Raw genomic sequence first — 23983 nt, forward strand, 5'->3', positions numbered from 1 at the left:
GTGGAGAGACGTGCCAGCTGCACCCGCAGGAAGGCAAATAATTCAGCAGCACCAACCGGAGAGGAACCAGCCCTCGGAGCCACGTGCCAAAATACCAGCAGTAAAGTAGTTAAATTAATCCAGCGCCGAGCGAGGGAGCCTGCGAGAGCCGGCTTGGGCCCCGATCCAAAGGAGTTAATGTCCCACAGTATGATCGATTAGTTGTCAGATGTGATTTCAAACCAATACAAGATGAATAGCATAATTTTCCTTCTCTCATTTTAGACAGAATTAAGAATCCATTAGCTAACACAAATTTTTGGCAACTTTAATAAAAAGCTCCGATAGACATTTGTAGTGAACGCTCCCCCCCCCCCCCCCACACACACACACACTCCTCCCATCCCCCCCCCCCCTCCCCCCGGGTCCCCACAGGCATCCTCGCTCTGCCCGGTGCCACACGGAGGGGGACACGGCCGTGCCCCTCTTCCGGAGCTGACACCCATAGGTGCCACCTCCCGTGCCAACGCTGATGCCCACGGAACGTTCCAGCACCACTGACAGCGACACCCACGGAGATGATGGGGGGGGGGGGCGAGGGGGGGAGTGTCCCCCACGGGGAGTGCTCTGTCCTGCAGAGGTCTCGGTGTCACACGTGTGACGAGCAGGCAGGTCTCAGCGCTTTGTGCCGCGCGGGGACTCGTCAAGGACAAACGGTGCACAAGCTGCTCCTGCCCGCGTGCCCGCAGGCGCGGGGCCGCCGTGCCAGCCCAGCCGTGGCCATTACGGCTGCACGCGCCAGCTGCGGCCGCACGATCCCCCGTCCCTGGGGAGGCCGGGGGGGGCCGGGCACCGTGCCACCGCCGGGGCTGCCATCGCCGCCCCCCACCGCAGTGCCAGGCTTGGGGGGGCCGCGGGGTGATGGGATTGGGAATGAGGGCACAGCGGTGGGGAGCTCGGCCACGGGGTGACCCACAGCGAGACGGGGAGGGGTCTTCATCCCCGGCACTCCCGGGGAGGTGGGTGGCACAGAGCTCGCATCGGAAGTGCCCCATTCGCAGCCGCTCCTCAGCTCTGCGAGGAGATGGTGACCCACGGAGCGCCCGTGGGTCCCGGCCCCACGCAGCCCCTCGCTGGGGGAGCACGAGGGCACAGCCCCTCCTCCTGCCCCGCTGCTGGATCTCCGGATTTTAGGCACCAAATGGGGTTGAATTAGGATTATTATCACAGCTGTTCTAAATGTAATTAGTTTTGCTCTGAAGTTGTTTGCTTTGCCGGGATTACGGCGCAATCCAACCGATCCACACGGCGCTAACTTCAGAAAGGCTTTAATTACTCTAATAAAGAGGATGCCGGGTTAATTTGATGATTCCAAAGGTGTGTTTTGTTCAATTACATTTCACAAAAAAAAAATAATAATAATAAAAAAAAGAGGATTGGTAGTCGGGCAAAATTTAATTAGGAATGCACAGGAAGGCCGGGCCAGCCGGGGCTGCTCACGGGGACCTTGGCGTGTCCCCAGTGCTGCCAGCACACCCCGAGCCACCACGGTCTGTCCAAGGTGTGACATCGTGGTGTCCCACAGCACGGACAGACACACTCAGCCCCACCTGGGACAGAGCAGGTCAGGGCTTTGCCCTCCCCGCGTCCCCTGCTCAGTGCCTCTGGGTTTCGGGGTGCGCTGGGTGCGGGGATGGGTGGAGCAGAGTCGTGTCTCCGGGCTGACAGGAGCCCACCGAGGGAGGTGGGATCCACGAGGAATGGGCAGGAGGAGAGCAGGAGGGTGGAGGGGGCTGGGGCACTGCCACCCGCCACAGACCTCCAGCGAGCCCGGCCACGCTGAGCTGCCAAGAGAAATGGGCAGAGTAGGGGATGAATGCAGGCCAAGGCAGGGCTGCGATGCAGCCACCGTAAATCAGCTTTTAAGTAGCAACAAAATGGACATTTCCCATATGAAATGTGCCACGGCCTGCCGTGGAGAAGGGGGTGAGGGGGGGGAGCCGGGGTGATGGCCTGGACCGGGGTGCTGCAGTGAGGATGGGGAGGGGGGGTACCCGCAGCTGGGGCACATTGAGGTGCTGAGGGGATGGGGATGGGGCACGGGATGGGGTCATGGGAAGGGAAGGAAGGGAAGAAGGGAAGGGAAGGGAAGGGAAGGGAAGGGAAGGGAAGGGAAGGGAAGGGAAGGGAAGGGAAGGGAAGGGAAGGGAAGGGAAGGGAAGGGAAGGGAAGGGAAGGGAAGGGAAGGGAAGGGAAGGGAAGGGAAGGGAAGGGAAGGGAAGGGAAGGGAAGGGAAGGGAAGGGAAGGGAAGGGAAGGGAAGGGAAGGGAAGGGAAGGGAAGGGAAGGGAAGGGAAGGGAAGGGAAGGGAAGGGAAGGGAAGGGAAGGGAAGGGAAGGGAAGGGAAGGGAAGGGAAGAAGGGAAGGAAGAAGAAGGCCATGCAGAGTGCTCAGGTGGGCACCACCTGCTCTCACTGTTCCCAGCCAGTGCTGGCCCCACTCCTGCTGGATCTGAGCCCCCATGGGGCTCAGCCTCCTTCCTGTCTCTGAAGCATGGGAGCACCGGGTTGGAGGGGTCCCTTCTACAGACCCCCAGCTGCTGCCCCATCTCTTCAGGTCTCCCCTTCCCTCTGCTCCATCACCCACCCGTGTGCCCATTCCCATGGGGACTTGGAGTCCTCTCTGGGGATATGAGGAGGGGACACACGGGGGTGAGGGGGGGGGGGGCCGGAGGACCGGAGGGGACACGCGCGGGACCGAGCCGTGCCGGGTTTTTCCGTCGGGGCTGCCAGGCTGTGCAGCATTCCGGAGTACCAGGCATTTGCTCGGCGGGCCGTGCCAGCAGGCATTGGCAGGTTTGGAGCTTCGCAGCGATTCCAGGCACAGATGTCCTTGTTTTAACTCCTCGCCGATGAATCCTGGCAGGCCGCGCTGGGGGAGGGGGCGGCTCGACAGCCCCCGGTGCACCGGGGCTCGCTGCCAGCCCGACCCGCCCCGACGGCCGCTCGGGGGGCACCGGTGGCTCCGGGGCCGCCCCGCACAGACGGGGCCGCCGCAGCCCACCTCGGCCCCTCGGGGACCCGGGAGCGGTTCGGGCCGTCGTGGCGGTCCCGGTGGCGGCGGCGGTCCCGTCTCCGCGGCTCGGCGGGCTCCCAGCGCCGGCAGCATCCGTTTTTTATGGTATCTGCAATTTTGGCAGAAATCTGTCTTTAATTTAGCTGTCCATATAAAAATCCGCACTGTATAATAATGAACAGATGCCATGAAATTTAAACTGAAGCAATGACTCCTCCTCCCCCCCCCCCTCGGCTGGCACTCGCCGGTGGCAGCGGCGATCGGAGCTGGCGCTGCCCTCTCACCCCCGCTGCGCTCCGAAGGACCGGGCCGGGCCGGGAGGGGGCACCGGGCACCGGGACGGGTCGGAGCGAGGCCCGAGGGCGGGGTGGGATCACCCCCAGCCTGGTCCTGCCCGGAGGAACCTGGGCTGAGCCCGACAGAAACGCACCCGTTGTGCTCTCCCGGTCCTGCGTGGTGCGGGTTATTGGTGACCCCCGCACCGCCCCACGGAGTGGCTTTAGTCCCGTGGTCACGCGGAACCGTGGCAGCTCCCGGCTCGCTCCGGTGGACAGGGGCACCGGGCTGGGCACCGGTGCTTTGCACCGGAGCCGTGCAACGAAACCTCACACTTAACCCGTGCGCCGGAGCGAGATTCGCACCGGAGCCGAGCACGGGGAGCTGACAGCGGGCTCCGCATCGCGCTCCGTGCGGGGCCGCATTGCGGGGCCGCTCCGCGCCCGAGCAACCGGGAGAGATCCCGCATCTCCGCGTGTCACCGGGCGCCGGAATTCCCGGCAATTCATAAATAAACGGCAGCGCCCGAACGGAACCGTTCAAACCCGGCCCGGCCGCACCGCACGGAGCCCCCCCGCCCCGACACCGCAGCACCGCGCGCCCCGGAGCTTTTCCCCCGGGGAAAACGTTCCCTTCCCGAGGTCGGACCGCAGCCGTCGGAAGAGGCTTCGTCCGTCTGTGGGGAGCGGGGCCGGGGCTGCTCGGTGGGATGGGGTCCGGTTCTTCGTGGCAGGAGCGGATCCGTTTCCCGTCGGGCCGCTGCCGGCGAACCGCGGTCCCAAACTTGCCGAGATTTTCCCCGAAACCCGAGGGGTGCGGGCACACGGCCCACGCCGTCAACACGAGTGTTTCCCACGGAGGAACCCGGGGGATCTGCCCTCGTACAGCGGCTCCGTGGGGACCGGCGCCGAGAGAGCACTGCTTGCACTCCGTGGGGTCCGGGCGGGCGTGGACCGAGTCCCGGTGTCGGGGACGGGAAAGGGACCGGCGGCGGTTGGCAGCGGGAGGAGGACGGGCACGGAGCCCGTTCAGCACCACCGCGGCGGACAGATCCGCGCCGGGCACCGCGCACCGGGCGTTGGGTACCGAGTACCGGGCACCGGGCACCGGGTACCGGGAGCTGGGCACCGCAAAACGAGTCCGGGCACCGTGCCGACGCTGCGGGCGCCTTGGCAGCCACCGACGGCCCGGTTTGTCCGCCGCCGGTCCTGCGGAGCGGTGCCAGCCCCCGGTGCGGCGGAGCGAGGCCGGTCCCAGAGCCGCCGTCCCCGGGGAGCGGAGCGGTGCCACGCCCGAGCCGGCACCGAGCTCCGGTTCCCGGTGCCCTTATTGGTACGGGAGGGGGTGGGGGGGTGGGGGGGGGGACACCGCCTCCCTGTCCCGGGGGGGACACCCGTGGGGCAGAGCCGCGTTATATCAGCACCGCCCCACCGCGGGCCGCGCACTCGGGCGCCGGGCACGGCGGAACGGCGGAACGAGAGGCGGAACCGGAGCGGCGGAACCGGAGCGGCGGAACCGGAGCGGCGCCCGAAGGGGAGCGCGGGGCGCGGGGCGCGGGGCGGGGGTCGTGCCGCTGCCCCGGGTCGGAAGGAAAGCGGCGAAGGCGGCGGAGTCAACATTGAATATTTATTAATCGCCGTCGAAGGACACTCGGTGATTACAGGGCCGAGCAGTCCGGGCGGGGGGCGCCGGGGGCGGTGCATGCAGAGGTGGTGCCGGGACCCCCGGCCCCGCGCCCCGAGCGGTGTCCGCGGTGCGGCGGGGGGCGGGCGCGGGGGGGCTCTTGCATATCGTTGGCCATAGATATTTATTAATTGAAATGAAACGGAACAGAAACACGAAAGCACTTCTGGTGTCGGACAGGCGGGTCCCCTTTGCTACAACTGTTTTTTGTGGTTTTTTTTTGTTTGTTTCTTTCTTTCTTCGCTTTTTTATCTTGGGTTATTTTTTTTTTTTAATTTTTATGTTTTTCTTTCCTTTCCTTTTTTTTTTTTTGCAAAACTTTTTTTTTTTTTTTAAACCTTTCTCAGAAATCCTCCTCCTTCCCTGCTCTCTAACAATGCTGGTTTCTCTAAGGTGGTGCGGGCAGCTTCAAAAATAGCGTTATCTCTCCGCTTTTACGGCATCTCCCGACCGAAGGGATCCATCCAACCGGGCACAGCTCCGGGCCGGGGGGGGCCGGGGGCCGGCAGCCCGTCCGCATCCCCCCCAGCCCCGCCGATCCCGCTTGCATAGCTGCGGGCTGCCCTGCGCCGTGCCCCGGCTCCACCAGCTCGGGAAAACCGGAGCGGCTCTGCATTATTTTCATTTCATTTTCCTATTTTTTTTTCTTTCTGTTCGTTTTCTTTTTTTTTTTTTTTTAATCCTTTTTCTTTTTTTTTCCTTTTTTTCTTCTTTTCCGTTTCAAGATTTTTTCTTTTTTTTTTCCTTTCCTTTTTTTTTCCTTTTTCTTTTTTTCTTTTTTTTTTTTTCTTTTTTTTTTTTCTTTCTTTTTTTTTTTAAACAGGTAAAAAACGTCCTGACACACACACGCGCTGCGAGAGGAACTCCGGGCACCGGGGGGGCGGGAACGGGGCCGGGCCGGGCCCCCCCAAAGCAAAGTGCATCTGTGAGCGTCCGCCGGGCCGGGCCTGCTTGCATAGATAGAAATATTGGAATCTCCGTTTCGCCTCTTTATTGCTTCGGAAAGTTTCACTCCGCGCCGCAGCGCGCTCTCCTCTCGCTCCCACGGGGGTGTCCAACGCTCGGGGGGGCTCACGGCGGCGGAGGGGGGAAACGGCCCAAAACGGTGCGGGGTGGAGAAGGGGAGGGGTTGTAGTGGTGGTGGTGGGGAGGGAGAAATAAAAGAACGAAATCAATAGGAAACGACGCGGTCTGAACCAGAGCCCCGGGCCGGGGCTGCGGGAGCTCCTGGTCGCTGCCCCCGGGGGGGCAGGGAGGGGATAAATAATAATAATTAACAATATATAAATAAAGGAACATTTGTCCAAAAAATAATGATTAAAAAAACCCCAACAAAAACTAAGAAACAAACAAAGGAGGAGTGGGGGAAATGTTAAAAAAAAAAAGGAAAAAACGATCCAAAAAATTAGAAAGAAAAAGGACGAGGAGTGCGGGGGGGGGGAAGGGGAATAATCGTCCGAAAAAGGGAGAAATGGTCCAAAAAAAAGCACTTTGTCCCCACGGGGCTCAGGACCCGCCGCCGGGGCCGGGTCCCGCTATTGCACCAAAGCCCGCGGCGGAGCCCCGGGGGGGGGGGGTCAGTTGTGGAAGAAGGCGTTGAGCTCCTCGTACATGGGGCCCCGCTCGTGCGGGAGGTGCATGTCGTAGGGGAAGAGGTTCTCGGAGTGCACCCCCCCGCGCATCCCCGCCGAGCCGAAGACCAGGTTGTGGCCGGCGGGGCGGGAGCCGGGCAGCGCCGAGTAGTGCATAGAGTAGTGGTAGCTTTTGTCGTGGTCGGGGGAAGAGTCTTGCTTGAGGGAGAAGTTGCCGTTAATGCACAGCGGGGGGCTGAGCCCCCCGTCGTACTCCGAGCTGTTGTAATCGGGGGACGCGTTGCCGTAGAGGCTCTCGTAAGCGGACGCGCAGTAGCTGTGTGTCCTCAGCCCGTGCGAGCCCGGCCCCGCGGGCGGGGGGCACTGCGCGGCGGCCAACCGCGAGCAGGGGTAGGGGTACGGGTGCACGGCGAACGAGGCGTTGGGGCCGTGGTAGCGGCCGCCCTCCTGGCCCTGCTCCGTCAGAAAGTTGCGGGAGTTGAGCTGCAGGCAGCCGGCCACCAGGTTGGTGGTGGGCTGCGAGAGCCCCTTGCACAGAGTCTGCACGTAGGACACCAGGTCGGGCCGCTTGCCCGAGCGCAGGATCTCGGAGAGAGCCCAGATGTAGTTCTTGGCCAGGCGCAGCGTCTCGATCTTGGAGAGCTTTTGGGTCTTGGAGTAGCAGGGCACGACCTTGCGCAGGTTGTCCAGGGCCGCGTTCAGGTCGTGCATGCGGTTCCGCTCGCGGGCGTTCGCCTTCTGCCGCCGCAGCTTGGAGCGCTCCAGGCGCGCCTTGGTCATCTTGCGCTTCTTGGGGCCGCGCTTCTTGGGCCGCTCGCCCTCCGCCTCCTCCAGGCCTTCCTCCTCCTCCTCCTCCTCCTCCTCGTCCCCGCCTAGCTCCCCTTCCTCCTTGCTTTCCCCCAGCGAGCCCTCGGGCGGCTCCTCGGGGAGGGCGCAGCCCTTACCCTTCCGCTCCTCCTTGTCGCTGCGGGCATCCTCCTCGCACTCCTCGGCCCAGCTGGAGAATTTCTGAACTTCGGGGATCAGGCTGGGCTCGCTGAAAAGTCGCGTCAACATGATGGCTGTAGCGGGGGGGGAGGGGGGGAGGGGGGCAAAGAGCGCAGCGTTACCGCGGAGCCCCGCACCGCACCGCACCGCACCGCACCGCACCGCGCCGCGCGGAGCCGCCGTTATCCGCCGCCGGGAGCGGCCCCGATGCGGCGAAAACGAATGCACCGCGGGGCCGCCCCCCGCCGCCCCCCGCCCGGGTCCTTCGGCACCGGGGGCACCGGGGCCACGCTCGGGGCGGGGCGCCGCGCACCGGGTCCCCCCCCCCCCACCTCTCCTCCCGCCGCCGCCCCCCCCTCCCCTTCGGGGCTCTCCCCTCTCCCCGCCGCCACCGCCGCCTCTCACGCTCCCCGGGCCGGGCCCCGGTTCTCAGCGCCGCGCCCCCGCCCCGCGGCCCCCCCCGCCCCGCTGCCCCACGGGTCGCGGCCCCGCTTGGACGCCTCCAACTTTTCGGACACCGCCGTCCCGGGGCCGGAGCGCAGAGCCGCGGCCGTGCCCCCCACACACCTCGGCCCCCTCCCCACTCCCGTGTCCACCCCCCCCCCAGCCCAAACCTCCACCCACCCCGGGCCCCTCCCCCGCACCCCACCGCTCCGGGGCTCCCGCGGAACGCGGCCCGCAAAATGCGGCGGCACCGAACGGCGACGCGGCGGAGGGCGGCGGGGGCGGCCGGGACGGGGCCCCCCCTCGGGGCGGAGGGGCTGGGGGGGGACGGGCGGTGGTCCCGGCGGGGTCACACCCCGGGGCTGAGCGGTGCGGCGGGGCCGGGGCGGGGGGCACCGCCCGGGGCGGGGAACGGGGGCGCCGCGGGGGAGCGGGGGGGCGGCTCCGCCGGGCGGGGGCCCCCGGGGGCGGCGGCGCGGCGGCTCCGCGGCGATTTCGTTGATGCGGTGCGGCCGCCGCTGCTCTCTCCGTCCCGGCGGGACCGCACCTCCCCGGGAGCCCCGGGCGCGGCCACAGCGGGGGGGGGGGAGGGGGAGGTGGGAGGGAAAGGTGGGGGGGAAAATGCCCCGAAGCCCCCCGGGAGGGGTCGGGGGGAAAATGCCACCTGCGGGGCCGGCGGGGATGGGGGGAAGAGGAGGATGGGGAAGAACGAAAGAAGGGGGAAAAAAGGGCGAGACGTGGCGGAGAAACCAAACCAACATGGAAGTTGCCTTTTCTCCATTCAAGTTTCCTCGCTGCCCTCCCCAGCCCTCCACTTCTTACATAACTCACCTTCGGCGCTGACTGGAGGAATTCTTATTTCATTGTTCCCAGCATCTTCTGGGAGCGGGACGCGGCTCCTTGAGGTGCTCCAGCCTCCTGCAGTCCTCTATCCAAAAGGAGGCGAGAGTGGCATCTCTACCCAGCAAAGGGGGTACCAGCTCTGCTGCCAGTGCCATATGGTTGGCACGTCATGCGCGAGAGCTATCACATGAGAGCTAATGATTGACATGCGCTTGCATTCAGGGAGATTTGTCTCTCTGGGGAAGGAGGACTCGCCATCTGTCACTCTGTACTCAAAAAAAAAAAAAAAAAGAAAAAAAAAAAGAAAAAAAAAAACCCTTCCAAATCTACAGATCTGCCTACACGCCGCAAAATGGGACCTGGGCGAGATGCAGGCGATAGCAGGGCTGGGGCTGAACAATGGAGCGCGGGCAGGGCGCTGGAGCCGGGCTCACGGGGCGGCCTGCACGTGCTGGGGGCGGCCACGGGTGTGGGCTGAGGGGGGGACACCACGGGGACCCTCAGCACGAGCTGGCATCGGCGGATCGCTGCACGCAGAGCACGGCTCGCCCGGCCACGTCCCCCCACCCGCTGCTGCAGAACGGGGCCTGGTGTGGGTTGGGGGCTGCGGGTGGGCACGGCCCACGGGAGGTGGCAGTGCGGTTGGTGCCCGTTTTGGCCGTGCCAATGTGGGTAGGGGGTGTGTATGGTGCAGGGAGGGCTGCGGGCTTCCACGTGTGGTGGTATCAATGCCCACCCTGGACCCCTCCGGCCCCCCGTGGGCTGTGCCACGCACAAACACATCCAGCCCTTCATCACCCTCCTACGTGTGTGCACGCACAGGGCTGTGTGTGTGCACATGCATGCAGATATGCACACGTGTGTGAAGCATCTCTCCGATGCAGTGGGGCACACGGTGAGCCCCAAGGCCGCGGGTCCCCCAGTGCCGGTGGCTGAGGCCGTGCTGCAGTGCCACCCACGAGGCCTTTGTCTGCCGTGTGCTGCTGTCCCGCTGCAGCCCCGTGTCCCCGTGCAGGTGCTGGCACCGCTGATGTCCCTGGAAGCCGCTGGACCCGGCCCTGCTCTCAGCCCCGCTGTACGCGCCAGCCAGAATCGGCTGCTGCCATCTCTGTTGTGTTTGTAAACCAGCGTGGGAAATGGCAGGGGAGAGCCCAGCTCAGGCACCCACCCCTCTCTGGCCCTGCGTGGCAGCGCCTCGTTGAGGGCAGGATTTGGGGGCACCACGTGTCACCAAGTGCATCGTGCACCCCTCACCATGCCCCGGACGGGGACACCTCCCAGCGCTGGGCACGGGGGCACCCTCGGGTGCGCTGTGTCCTTGGGTCCCCTCACCGCCAGACACAGTGACAGCCTCGCTGTGCCCTGGGGCTGTCACCACTTCCCGACCACCACAGCTCTGATTGGCTCTGTCCCCTCTGTCCCTGACTCAGGTGATGCAGATGACAGCCCCACGTCCCCGAGCAGGCCTGGCCACACCGTGGGGCCACACCGGGGACACGGTGGTGGCAGTGGGGGCTGCTGCCTGCACGCAGACAAAGGGCTCTCCGTGCCCATCCGCGGGGTCTGTGCCAGCGGCCGCATCTCCCACCGCCCCGGTGCAGGTGACGGGGCTGGCACGTGACAGGGGACCTCCACCCGCACTGTGAGTGTGGGGGACAGCTCATGCTGTCACTCACGGCTGCGGCCGAGCAGATGGCACCTGGGCTGGAGCCGGGGGAGGCAGGGCCCGGCCGTGCCGGTGTCGGTGCCACATCCGCCCATGGTGCCCGGAGAGGGCGAGAGCTCAGAGCATCACACCACGGCACAGCTCCAGCTCGCTCTGCCTGTGCCCCCCATGAGCCCCACAGAGCTCTGGGGCTGCCCGAGGCCGAGGAGATGCCCGAGGGTCAGTGAGAACCACGGCCACGCGGGGACAGGGACAGGAGGAGCCCCACGTCGCAGCCATGCCGCCTCATTAGCAGCAGGCGCGTGGCGAGGGCTGGGAGCGGGCCGGTGCCTCATCAGCATGCACAACCGCTTGGAGAGAGAAGAAAGTGGAGACATGAAACGGGGAGAGCAGATGAAAGGGGCGCGGGGAGATGAAAACCCAAACTGGCTGCTTAATTGCGCCGGGGCTGTGGTAGAGGTGGAGAGCTCCGTCCAGCCCGTGCGCTCCGTGCTGTCCCCATGCTGTCCCCTCCACTGGAGCAGGCGCAGGGCAGAGCGGCCCCATCCTGATTTGGGAGCTGGGCTGCGTGCACAGGCTCTGGCCCCACACTCTGTGGGGCTGGGGCTGCACGTGAGGCTGTGTGACCTCTCCAGGCACCACAGCTGGGCACTGTGCTGCCCGTCGGAGTCCCTTCCTCCTACAGTTCCCCTCCGTGATGCAAGAGGAGGGCTGCGGATGGGGACCGTGCCCGGAGCAGTGGCATCGCCCAGAGGTGGGTGACGTGATTTGGCCGGCGGTGGCAGGAGAGGACCCGTGGGCATTTGGGGGAAGATTGCTCCCTGTGCTGGGACAACGGGGGGGGGGGGGTCCTGGCCCCTCGCTGTGGGGCTGAGCGCAGCGGGGCCGGCTCGGGGCTGATTCGGCGTCTCCCCGCGAGGCGCTGCGGGGGGGCTGTGCTGCCAGATGGAGCCGGCTCCGCGCTGCAATATTTCTGGGAGGTGAAGGCTGCGAGAGATGGATGCGCGCGCGCCGCACAGCCACCGCCGGGGATGTGACAGCACGGGAAGAGAGAGGCAGGAATCGAGTGTGCCCCTGTCCCCATCCCCACCCCCATCCCTGTGGCCTTTGGGGACGATCGGCCCCGGGGTCCCGGAGCAGCTCTGCCTCGTGGGACCCCTCCCCATGCACCTTGGAGCCGGCGGTGAGAGGGTCCCCATCTGAGGGGCAGTGGCATCTCTGAGGGTGGGGTCACTGGGGCCGTGCCTGTCTGCAGCGGGACAGCGGTGTCCTGGGCTGTCCAGAGAGCCCCAGGGGGAGGCAGTGTGCGGCAGAGGGAAACTGAGGCACGGGGGGGGGAGAAAAGAGCGAGCGGGGTCAGGACTCTGCCAGGAGTTGGGGGCTGTGGGTGAATTTCCATTTATTTTTCAGGAGGAGGAGGATGGAGAGGAGCTGTGAGCAGGATCGGGATGGGATGCTGTCCCCGCCGCTGTCCCCTCTCGCCTGCTGTGTCTCACACCGACTGAGGACGAACAGTTTTACAGCACGAGGTATTCATTGGGCAGATGACGCCTTGGGAACTGTCCAGTGGGAAAGCGCCGGAGCTGCAACCATGAGGAGCTGGGGGAGGGTCTCAAGGGGAGGATGAGGGTCCTGGGGACATGTCACACATCACCAGGCAGAGGGTGAGGGACCGAGCTGTGACGTCACAACGGCAGAAGTGTGACGTCACAGGGGCAGAGCTGCGGCATCGCAAAGGCCGAACTGTGACGTGACAATGGCAGGGCTGTGACGTCACAATGGCAGGGCTGTGACGTCACAATGGCAGGATTGTGACGTCACAATGGCAGAATCATGATGTCACCGTGGCAGGGGTGGGAGCGCAGCAGTGCCACCGGTGCGGGCACAGCCATGTGTGGGTGACGAAGCGCTGCTGGCAGATGGCGTCCGCTCGGGGCTGCCGCAGGGATGGGGGTTGGGGGGGGGGCACGTGGTGCTCGGATGCTGCCTTTAACTGTGCACCCCCCCACTGCCCCCCCCCAGGAAGCAGAGAGGTGCTCACAGCCCTCCAGTGTCCCCAGAATGGTGGGGAGGTGGCCGTGCTGGCTGTGTGTTGGGTGACAATGGGGTGCAGCGGCATAGGGGGCACAGGCCCACTGATGTGTGGGATCAGGGTGGCATCAGGAACAAAGGAGGAGGTTCCCACTCAGAGATTTGGGGCTGGGGGTGCCCGGCCTCTGCCTTTAATGGGGTCTTGAGCCAACAGCCTGTGGAAGGGATCCAGCCCTGTGCTGTCATTTTGGGGTTTGACTCTCCTCACCCGTCCCAGGGCAATGTGGGGTCTCCCCACATCGTGCAGCCCCCACTTCTCATCCCTGTGTGCTTCGAGTGCGATGTGGGGGCAATTTCTGGGTGCTCCAGGCACCCCCATCCCACCCCCATCCCGCTTGGGGGACCCCCATACAAAGGAGTGTCAGAGCCCCCATCCCAACGCACTGTGCCATTCGGCATGGAGCAGATTTGGGGAAGTTGAAGGGGGGGGGTTGGGGGGGGTAAGTCTCCATGGCGACACGGTGACGACAGTCGCCATGGCGAGGCTGCGTGGCCCGGCCCGTTGCCATGGCGACGCGCCTGGCACGACGAGTCGCCATGGAGATGGCCGATGGATGGAGCGGTCCCCATGGCGGGGGCCCAGGGCCGGGATGGGACCGGGGGTCCTGAGGCCGAGCACCCACCGTGGGGCCACGTGGGGCCGCGTGCCCTCCCGTCACGCGTGGGGCCGGGGCCGTGTGCCGCCGCGTGCCGCCGCCGCCCGGGTTCATTTGCACGAGGCTTTTCCACTCCAGTTCACACTACCATCTGACAAGCCCAACTTCTCATTTTCAGAGTAATCACTCCACTGCACTAATTGCACATGCAAATATGCAAATTCGTATTAATTAATTACTATACTAATTAGTTCTGTGGTATTTGCGAGTAATAAATCATTCGGAGGGAGCGGGAAGCTGGAGACCTGGCCCATTTACACTTCGCATAAAATTTTAATAGGCGCTCCGGCTGATCCGGGACAGCCGCGCCGCGCCGCGCTTAAAGGGACAGAGCCGGGCTGGCACCGGCTGCCCGCGCCCCACCGACCTGCCAAGGGGGTGGGCACGGGGGCGGGGGGACCGACGAGCAGAAGGGAGGGGGCACAGAGGGAGAGAGATGTGCACGGGGTGCGGGGAAACTGAGGCAGGCGGTGGGGCGGTGCTGATGGGCGGTGGGCGCACGGCTGCTCCCCGCCACCACCCCGCACTGGGGGAGGAGGGGAAAGAGGGGGGGGGAAAGGGGGGCTCGGCCGCTGCCCCCCTCCCGACCCGCAGTTCCTGCCCGTGTTCCCGCTGCTGCCGCGCAGCCGCTCCCCTCCGCCACCTTTGGGGATTTTGCAAGCCTTTAATTGTCGTAAGCACAGATTAATTAAGCAGCGATAAACACAAACCCATGCATTATTGATGAATAAGGGTGAGTTCAGGTTGGTGCAAACGTTGTAATTAAATATAAACCTCAAGCTGCCCATTGTTAACTTACAAATTACATTACTATTGCGACATGTGTCGGGGCTCACACGAAGGGGATCGCGCCCGGCACCGAGACCCCGCTCACCCCACGCCGGGCGCTGTGGGCACCCCACGCACATCCAGCCCTGCTCCAGCCCGCACCCACGCGGCTCCGAGAGCGCTCCGTCCGTCCCAGCGCTCTCCAGCATCTCCCGCTGAGCTTCCAGCGCAGCCCGGCGTGTGGCACCGCGTCCCGGTGCGGGGACACCGCGCCCGGGGAGTCCCTGCTGGAGGGGACGCGCGTGGACGCTGCTCGCACGGAGCCCCGCACGCACACGTGCACATCCCATGCACGCATTACATGCATGTAAACGTGCAGGCTCCGTGCACAGCCACACGCCCCGTGCACGAGTCCGCTGCGTGTCAATGTGTGCCTCCCCTGCACGCACGCTTCTGGTGTGCACAGAAGTGCACGCCCCGTGCACACGCGTGTCAAATACACACGTCCGACGCACAGGAGTGTGCACACTGCATGCACACGCGCAGCATGAACGCGTTCTGTGTGCACACGCACAGACGTGCACGCCCCATGCACATATACACACGTCGTGCACACACGTGTGCACAGCCCACACACGCAGCAGCTCCCACTGCACCCACGCCACCACGTCCCACCCCCCCACAGGGGCTCATGCCCCCACACCGGAGCAATATCTGACCCCCCTCCTCCTCCCCTCATTCAGGACCCCCACCTCCTGTCCCCCCCCCCCCTTCCCCATTTATTCCTTTGTGTATGGATCTGCACCCGAAGCCCCCCACCCAGGACCCCTCCCTCACTCAGAGGTGCCACCCCCGCCGTGGGCACCACGCTTCTCCCCATCGTGGCCACCGCCATCCCCGCGTGCATCCAGGCCACCCTCATCCCCTGGGGGCTCTGGGGACACTCTGTGCTGGGGACAAATCACAACAATAGTGGGGGGGACTGGGGGGGTTGGCGGAGGGGGGGGGGGGAAAGAGCTCGCGAGATGGGCTCGCCCGGCTGCTCCCAGAGTGCCCCTCTCCGGGGCGGCGGGGTAGCGGGGCTGGCAGCTGTTAGCTATTTATTAACCAGTCATGGTTAAATTGGTTTATAAATTAACAGATGTTTTAACTTTATTCTTTCTTCTGGGAATGGAAGCGGCAAACTGGTCCGTGCTTGGCGGCTGGGCTCGGCGTGGGATGCCCATCCTTCCTGGGAGGGTCCCTGCGGGGTGGGGGGTATGGGGCGGCCGGCCCCCACCCCAAAAGGGCCCCCAGCCCAGCAGAACACAGCGGTGGCGGTGGGATGGATATGGGGCAGTGGGCTCATGGGGCTGTGTCCTCTGGCAGCACCCCGGGCTTTTGGAGGATATGCGCTGCAGATGGGGAAACTGAGGCAGGGCCGGGGCGTGCCCCCCGGTTTTCTCTCATCGCTGCCCCCTTGGGGGCCAGATTTTGGGGTCCCCTCCCATTTAACCACCCAGACCTCAGGGCAGGATGAGCTAGGCCCTGCGTGCCGTGTGCGGTGCGTCCCATCCCCCCCCCCCCCCCTCCGCTGCTGATCCCGGTGCCCGCAGCTCCGGAGGAGCAGTGCCGGTGCCCCCTCCGTGCCCCCTCCCCCCCGGGCCCCGCCGTGCCACCGCGCCGGGGCTGACACCTGCCGGCCGAGAGCCGCAACGCCGGTTGCAACCGGGACACGGGGACGCGGCCCCCGCCCACCTCCCGGTGACACAACTCTGGGACCCCCCCCGGGCTGCCAGGGACGGGGTCGTACCCCTTTTCCCCCCGCCGCCCCATGTCCTTATGGGGACACGGGGACGCGACCCCGCGCCCACCCTGGAGCCCCCCGGGTTTGAAGGGAAACGGGTGAGAGCCCCCAACCCGAAAGGGCACGGACCCTCGTGGTGCGGAGGTTGTTGCCCCCCCCGTCCGGCCAGCGCTGCTCTGTGCCTCAGTTTCCCCATAGCACACAGAGGGGCGCCGGGGGGGTCGCGACCCCCTGTGCAGCACCATAATGAGGGAAGGAATGGGCAGCATTCCCTCGACCCCTACTTTCTCCCCGTGGCTTCTCCCGGAGGGTGGATTCCAGCACGGAAGGGGTTAAGGCCCCCGCGACCCCCCCCCTCTGCTCCCACGCGCGTTCCCACGTGTGTTCCCACACCTGCACCTCCTCTGCACCCCAGGGAGCGCTCGGCCCCCGCCCGCCGCCCCCGCTGCACGGTGCAGGGATGGTGAGGGGGGTGGGGGGAAACACAGGAGGGGGGCGGACCCCAAGATTCCCCCACCCCCCGCCCAGAACCCCGGTTGCCGCAGGACCCCGGGCAGAGAGGAGTGCGATGGACTGAAAGAGAGGGTTCCCCGTGGTGGGGGGTGCATGGGGAGGTGGGGGGAGGCACGGAGGCACCCATTGACACCCACCACCCTCACCCCGCCCCCTCCGTGGCTCCTCCCCCACACCGCTGCCCAGGCCCCGCCCACCCGGCACTCACCTTTCGGACCGAGTCCCGGCATCCTCCCGTGCACTGCCCACGCGCGCTGCCCCCGCAATGCTCCATCCTCACCCTGCCCCGTCCCCACGATTCCCCGTCCCCAGAATGCCTCGTCCCCACCGTACTCCCACCCTACGCATCCCCACAACCCCGCACCCCGCGGTGCCCCATTCCCACCGCAGCGTCCCACCCGCCCTACGCCCCGTCCCCACATCTCCCCATCCCCACGGTGCCACGTCCCCACGGCCGCGCTGTCCCCGCAGCGGCACCGGAGCTCCCGCTCCTCCCGGTGCTGGCGGGTGGGGGGTGAGCGCTGCCTCCCGCACCCTGCTGCTATTTTTACTTTCTCCGCAGGAGGATTCGCTGCTGCACGGAGCTGCAGCCCCCACGGTTACAGCACGGCACGGCACGGCACGGCTCCGGAGCAGCCCAGGGAGCTGCAGGGCTCGGCTAAAGCTGACCCTACAAAGAGCAAGGCCACACCACTGCCCTTCTGCAGTATGGGAGCACGTGGAAGCACGTGTGGGGCAGTGGCTGCAGCGCCGTGTCCCCATCACCGTGTCCCCTTCCCATCACCGTGTCCCCTTCTCATCGCTGTCTCATGGTACCCGGCCCGGCCGTGCCCACGGGGTCACTGTGGGTACAGGCGTGGGCTGCTCCCAGAGCTGTTATTGGGGCCGTGGGTGCTCACGCTGCTGCAGTGCGGGGAGGGGACCCGGCCACCCCCTCACACTGCGCCTTCGTGCGCGGGAGGAGAGGGAACGGCAGCGGGAAGGAGCCCGGGAACCTGTTGCCATAACAACTGCGGGTCCCGCATGGGGAGCAGGATGGGGACAGGGAGGATGCTCATGGCCTGGCACGGGGTGGCCAAGGGATCCCGGCTTTGCCCCCTCCTGTACCACCTTCCCGGGGCTGTGACCACATCGGCAGCCCATGGCCGTGCTTGCAGCACGCCGCACGTGGGTGCACACGGAGCCGTGCCGAGCCGAGCCGTGCCGTGCTGTGCCGTGCTGCACCGTGCCGTGCCGTGCCGCTGTTCCATGGCACTGTGCCACCGGGGTAAATATTTTGCTGGAGCCACGGCTCCTGGCCCGCAGCCACTCGCGGCCGTTGGAACACCGGGGGATCAGAAGGCAGCGCCCGGCACCCCCCCACACCCCACCCCACCCCCTCTTTCCTCTCTCCGGTTTCCTCCGCCCTCGTGGCACCGCCCGGCCCCGCTGTCCCGTGCGTGACATTCCACGGGCGCAGGGCCGGGAGCGCGGCACGTGAAGCACCGAGCACGGGAACAACGGGGACCTGGCCGGGGGCTGGAGCTGCGCCAGGGGTGGGTGCGTCCCCGATCCCATGTCCCGGCCAAAGTCACCTGGGTTTTATGAGCGGAGGAACCGGAGTCGGGTGGCTTTGGCGTCTTCTGCTCTCGCAGGAGAGGAGTTTTGAGTTTGGAGGGAATTTTCCATGGGGAAAACCATAGGGATCTGCAGCGTGGGGTGGCGGCACGGTCCTCTGGTTCCGTGACATCCCAAGACTCGTGGCTCGTGGTGGCGTGGGGACCCTCAGCATAAAGGCAATGGGATGTTTTGGAATGCTGTACCTGCCGGGTCTGTCCCCGCAGGTGCTCCCTGTGGGGTTGGCCACGTCCCCCACGCAGACCTTGTCCCACAGTAGGAGTCCTTGTGCCAAGGGGCAGCCCCCAGAGCCGTGCCCCACAGTGTCCCACACAGCCAGGCTGCCCACGCTGCCCTTCAGTTTGGAGGGAAACTGAGGCACCAGGCACTGGGATGCCCAGAGCCACACACAGCCCCGTCCCATCCCACACTGCCACTGCGGCGGGACCCCCCCGGTGGGGAACGGGTTAAGGGGCCCGGCAGGCTCGAGCCCCCCTCCCGGGCTCCCCGAGGGCTCATTATCCATGGCCTCAGCCCCCCTGCCTGGGGGATGAATAATGCAGCGCGCTGGTAGGAGCCGTGTCCTCCCTCCCTCTCCTTCCTCCTCCTCCTCCTCCTCCTCGCGGCTCTGCCTTCCCCACCTCCCGCCGCTCAGTCCTCGCCGTGCTCAGCCCGGGCGCTGCCGAACTCCGCGTGGCACCGGGCAGCAGCGCAGACCCCGCAGCCATGGACCCCAAGGACCGCAAGAAGATCCAATTCTCGGTGCCGGCACCCCCCAGCCAGCTGGACCCCCGCGCCGTGGAGATGGTGAGCGCAGGGTGACAGTGGGGGCACAGTGGGGTCCCCAGCGTGGCACCGTGCTCCCGCTGAGCCCGGGGAGTGGGGGACAGTGGGGTGCGGGTGGTGACAGTGCCGGTGGTGTCCCATGGAGGAACGAGGTTGCCCAGAGGTGGAGGAGAGCTGTGCAGGGGACGGGACGGGGACAGCGTGGGATAGGAAAGATGGGATGGGACAGGGAGAGAGGGACGAGGAGGATTGGAGGGGATAGGATGAGGGACGGAGGAGATAGGAGGGAGGGGATGGGGTACAGAGAGGAAGGGGCAGGGGAGGGGATGGGACTCAGGGACGGGACAAAGTGCTCCGAGGACCTGTGGCAGCGGCAGTTTTGTGCAGGGGAGAGGGCAGGACGGGACGGGACAGAAGGGACAGGAACGGGACAGAAGGGAATGGCTGGGACGGAGCAGACGGGAATGGGACGAGAACAGGACGGGACGACACAAGGGGCTGTGCAGGCTCTGCTCAGCCCGGGGGAACACCCCCAGGACACGGCTCCTGTGCACCCTGGAACCACAACTGTGTGGGGGTGGGGGTTGTGAGGGGCTGCAGGGGTAGGGGTCAGCACGGGGACCCCGAGATGGGGACATGGCCCCTCCGTGGGGCACTGTCCCTTGCCCTGTGCAACCGAGCACCCCATGGGGTGGGGATGTGATGGGGCTCAGCCCTAGGGCTCTGGGTAGGGTTAGGGGTCCAGGTGACACCGCTGTGCCCCAGATCCGCCGGCGGAGGCCGACCCCTGCCATGCTGTTCCAGCTCTCCGAGCACTCATCCCCAGGTGAGTCAGGACGGGGACTGGCACCAGGCTGGGGATGGGAGGGGACATGGGGTGGCCCTGGGGGCAGCGGTGCCTGCTCCAGGGACGGGAGGTGCTGGTGGGGATGGGACAAGGCAACAGGGATGGGGTGAGGTAGCCGGAATGTGACAAGGTGCCACAGGGGGGATGGAGCAGCAGGGATAGGATGTGGGGGTGGGACAGGTGTCCGTGCATGGGATGTGGTGGTAGGAATGGGACACGACGGCAGGGATGGGACCTCAGCGGCAAGGACTGGATGTGGTGCCATATCTGCTATGGGATGTCAGGGATGAGACATGGGGGGGGGGAGGGGGGAGGGCTGGGGGGTCACAAATGGGATAGGGCAGGGTCTGCTGCTCCAGCACCCGTCCTACCCACCCATTCTCTCCTGGCGCTGCGGATCTAGAGGACGAGTCCCTGCCCTACCAGGTAAGTGGATGCTGGGCACCTCCGTCCCTACAACAGCCCCCAGCCCACCCCTGAGCCCCCCCCCACAGCCACAGCCACAGCAGTCCCTGCAGTGTTGTTGTGGTGCTGCTGCCCTGCTCTGTTCCAGTGCTTTCCGCTTCCCTGCCTTCTCCCGGCCCTGGGGATGGGCACATGGGACATGAGAATGGGGACTGGGGTCAGGCTGTGACACGGGGACCCCGTGGGGCTCAAGTCCTCACCACCGACCCCCCGGACCTTAGTGCAGTGTTCCCCCTGCAGGGACACTAAATTGGGGGTCCTTGTTACAGGGTGCTCACCATGGGGGGGGCTCAACCTCAGATGCCCATTGTGGGGTCTTCTTACAGGGTCCCCATCCCAGGGGTCTCATCCCACAGTCTCCACTGCGGGACCCCCACCCAATTGTCACAGACCCAGGGGGTTCTTCCCTAGATCCCCACAGCAAGATCCCCATCATGGCACCTATGGTCCCTGTGGGGCCAAGGGTGTCCCAAACGCGGGAGTGGCCAGGTCCCTGTCCCAAATGCTGTCTGGTTGCTCTGTCCTGCAGCGAGCTTCTGGAGAGGGCTGCCTGCTGAAACCAAAGAGGACCAACCCGTGTGCCTACACACCGCCCTCACTCAAAGGTACCGTCCCCAAAGGCCAAGTCCTCCCCAGGGGACATTTGGGGCAGCCCTGGAGCTGGCTGAGCCCCCAGACTGCTGCCATCTGGATGGAGAAACTGAGGCAGGGAGGGCATATGGGGTGGGTGCAGAGCAGTGGGCTGAGGGACCTGGGCACGCCGCACCCCTGTGCCTCTCCCAGTACTTCCCAGTGCTTCCCAGTGCTCCCGGTGCCAGAGGGGGGGCTGATGCCGGTGCCCTGCAGCGGTGCAGCGCATTGTGCAGTCCCACCTGGAGAGTGGCCTGGCTGGGGGGGACAGCTCCGACGGAGAGCCCGATGACGGGGACCCCGAGCTGGCCCGTGCCTGCGACCCAGACAGCGCCCTCGAGCCTGGTAAGAGCGATGGGGGGACACGGGGACAAGGGCTACTGCAGCCTGAGGGACGTGGGACTGGGTGCTGCCAGCTGTGGTGGGGGGACAGGGGCTGCAGTGTCCCCTGCTGTGTCCTGGAGCCGTGCTGATGCCAGCCGGTCCCCCTGGCTGTGTCAGCTCTGGGGTGGGGAGGCATGCCTCCTCTGCCCCTGGCTCATCACTGCCCTTCTGAGAAGCCCTGGGGAGCCAGGCCAGAGCCGAGCGGAGCATCTTCCCTGCCACCAAGGCACACAAGAGGAAAGGTAATGGGGACACGACAGGGAGGGGACACTGAGGGGTTGGGGACACTGTGGAGAATGGGGTGGGAATGGGGACAGGGATGGTTCCACTATGGAGTTTGTAACACTGCGTGGATGGGAACTCTGTGAGGATGGGGATGCTGCTGGGATGGGGCCTCCAACGGGGATGGGGACAGGGAAATTGCAAGGCTGGGGACACTGTGGTGATGGGGACCCTGAGGGGATGAGGTGATGGATGGGACCACCTCAGGGATGGGGAACGCTGTGGGGACGATGACGCTGTAGAGATGGGGACTTTGGGGGGATGGAGACAGGGACGGGGCAACTGTGGGGGTGGGGACACTGTGGGGAATCAGGACTGCTGCCATCCCCTCGACCCGGCTGCAGACATCACAGTGGCCGTCCCATCCCACGGCTGGCCACCATCCCTCCTTCTTCCCCCAGGGGGGCAGAAGGTGTCCTTCGCGGGAGGCATCGCCGAGCGCAGTGAGGACCTGAAGGCGCTGACGGTGTCCGACATCCCCGAAGACCCCGAGGACACCGAGGTGGGCGAAGGCGACGAAGAGGAGCCGGAGGATGGCAGCGGTACGGGGTGTGTGGGGGATCCCTGCTCCCTCGGACGGCAGCAGGACCCCCACCCGACCCCACTGTCACCCTCAGAGCGCAGCGAGGAGCGGCGGCACGTGGGCCTGGCGGGGACGGAGCGCCGCCGCTCACCGGTCCCGTTGGGCACCAGCTAGCCGGGACGCGGCCCGGCCGGGACCCCCACGGCCTGCCCCACATCACCGCCGCTTCGCCCGCAGCCCCGCTGCCCCCCGGCCCCGCTCGGAGCCTGCGCTTCGCGTGTGCCCCCGCATGGCTCCCGGCCTGGTTGGCGGGACCGCGGCCCCACGCTGCTCCCACGCCGTGGGGGCTGGCAGTGGGGCTGGGGTCCCACGGCCGGGGCCTGCCCCGTGCCCCCCGCATGCAGCAATGCCCGCGCTGCGCCCCAATAAACAGCTGTACAGAGCGGCGGGCCCGTGCCTGGGGGGAGGGTGGGGATGGTGTGGGGCCGCGCCGTGATGGGGTCTGCGTGCCGCCCCGTGCACACTGCGGAGTGGGCTCTCCCAGCCCCGCGGGGCTCTCCTCGGGACGATGGTCCCTTCCCACCCCCCCCCCCCGCCGCGCAGCACAGTGGTTCGTCCCGCCACGGTCGGCACCGCCGCCGCTCGGAGTTTTACTTCCGGGGTCAGGGGTGGCGGTGGGCCCGGAAGTTGGGGAGTACTTCCGGTGAGGCCTGGCGGCGGCTGCCGGTGCGTACCGGGCGGTTCGCGGAGGGGGGGTCGATACCGGAGCAGAGCGGGGCCGTCCTGGGAGCGGGCTCGGGGCTGGAGCGGAGCTCCGGGACTTCCGCTGCGGGGCTCCGGTTCCTGGGTGGCGGGGTCGTGCCGTGCTCCCCGGGTGGGGTTGTGCAGCGCGGCCGCCCGAGGCAGGAGCGGGGTGGTCCCGATGGGTTTCATTCCCCCGAGGTCTTCCCCGACCCCCCCCCCCGAGGCCGCCCCGGGCCGCGGTACCGGCTGCAGGCTGGCGGCCCCGAGCGGGTAGGGCTGGAGCGGTGCGGAGGGAGCTCGGCTTCTGTCCCGTGGGATCCCCGTAGCGTTGGGCCGGGAGGCGGGAGCTGTGCTCGCAAAGCGGAGAGCTGAGAGCTGCAGGCTGCCCGTGCTGCCCCGCAGGAAGCGCCTGTGGCACCGGGAGCAGTCCTGTGCTGGACGGATGCTGCTCTGTCTGCCATGGAGTAGCGGCACAGGGACCCACGGCTGCAGGGCCCGGAGTGATCCTGCCCGGTGCTGTGTCCTGTGGTGCCTGGGTTGGGCGGCAGCTGCTTCCCCCTCATCACCCACTGCCACCCAGCAGCTTCTGAGGTCTCTCACTGGACCCAGGGAGTTTTCCTTCTGCTCTATTGTGCGAGAACTGAGAGCTTTCTCACTTCTACACCGTGGTCTTGAGCTGCTGATGGGCCTTAATGGAAGCTGAGACTAACTGTACACTCCAGCTCTGCATGAGCAAAGCTGGGAGCTGCCAGCTTGGGGTGGGATCTTGAGCTGCTCTTGGGGTCCAGAGCCCTCCCAGGTATTCCTAATCCAAGCTGTGCTGAGCCTGCATGTGCAGAGGAAGGTTGGGGGAAGGCTGGGGCTGGTGCAGCTGGCAGGGGATGCAAGCCCTGTGAGTTCCTGTGTTGCTTTGAGAGCCCTGTTCACAAACAGAGCGCTGAGCTGGGGCTGCAGGGCATGGCATGGGGCCGACCAGGTTGGGGACAGCACAGCACAGGGAGCACAGGCAGCTCTTAGGAGGGCACTTGTTGTCAGTGCATCTCTTCCCTTAGGAAGCTCAGACACGTGTCAGCATCTGGTGAAGCATCTGCACTTGGTGGCTTTGAAGCAGCCCTCCCATGCTTTCCAGGCTCCTCAGCTTTGGTGCAGCGTTTGGTGCAAAGGCTGTCACTATCAAAAGAGGTGACATGAGAATTAGCTGTTGAAGTCGTCATGTGAGCTGAGAAGGCACATTAATAGGAAGTTGGGGGCGCGGGAGGAAAGGAGAAGCGGTGTCACAAGATGGAAAGGCTTCTTGCTTTAAGACATGTCATTAGCATGCAAACGTGTGCTAATGAGAAGCTTGTGATTTGAATCTAAAAGGCAGGA

The 23983-nt window shown here is 65.8% G+C and overlaps 2 protein-coding genes across 3 annotated transcripts; one reads left to right on the top strand and one right to left on the bottom strand.

Moving 5' to 3' along the window:
• Positions 1-6449: 6449 nt before the first annotated feature.
• NEUROD2 (neuronal differentiation 2) lies at positions 6450-8963 on the bottom strand. Its single transcript, XM_065753790.1, has 2 exons — positions 8867-8963; positions 6450-7665 (listed from the first exon to the last, which is right to left on the bottom strand). The coding sequence occupies exon 2, from the start codon at positions 7658-7660 to the stop codon at positions 6590-6592; it is 1071 nt and encodes a 356-aa protein (XP_065609862.1). The 5' UTR covers positions 7661-7665; positions 8867-8963; the 3' UTR covers positions 6450-6589.
• An 8871-nt stretch (positions 8964-17834) lies between these two features.
• On the top strand, positions 17835-22053 carry PPP1R1B (protein phosphatase 1 regulatory inhibitor subunit 1B). Of its 2 annotated transcripts, none has more exons than XM_065753834.1 (8): positions 17835-18761; positions 19506-19566; positions 19991-20013; positions 20582-20657; positions 20899-21027; positions 21243-21308; positions 21750-21890; positions 21966-22053. In XM_065753834.1, exons 1-8 carry the CDS (start codon positions 18681-18683, stop codon positions 22043-22045), a joined length of 657 nt encoding a protein of 218 aa, XP_065609906.1. In that variant the 5' UTR covers positions 17835-18680; the 3' UTR covers positions 22046-22053. The 2 variants fall into 2 exon arrangements, with proteins under 2 accessions (XP_065609906.1, XP_065609905.1); XM_065753833.1 differs by having other exon boundaries at positions 19506-19565; positions 19984-20013.
• The last annotated feature ends 1930 nt before the right edge of the window (positions 22054-23983 follow it).

Source organism: Cyrtonyx montezumae, unplaced genomic scaffold, assembly GCF_038088225.1.
Source record: "Cyrtonyx montezumae isolate F1298 unplaced genomic scaffold, pur_monq_1.0 scaffold_82, whole genome shotgun sequence".
Lineage (NCBI taxonomy): Eukaryota > Metazoa > Chordata > Aves > Galliformes > Odontophoridae > Cyrtonyx > Cyrtonyx montezumae.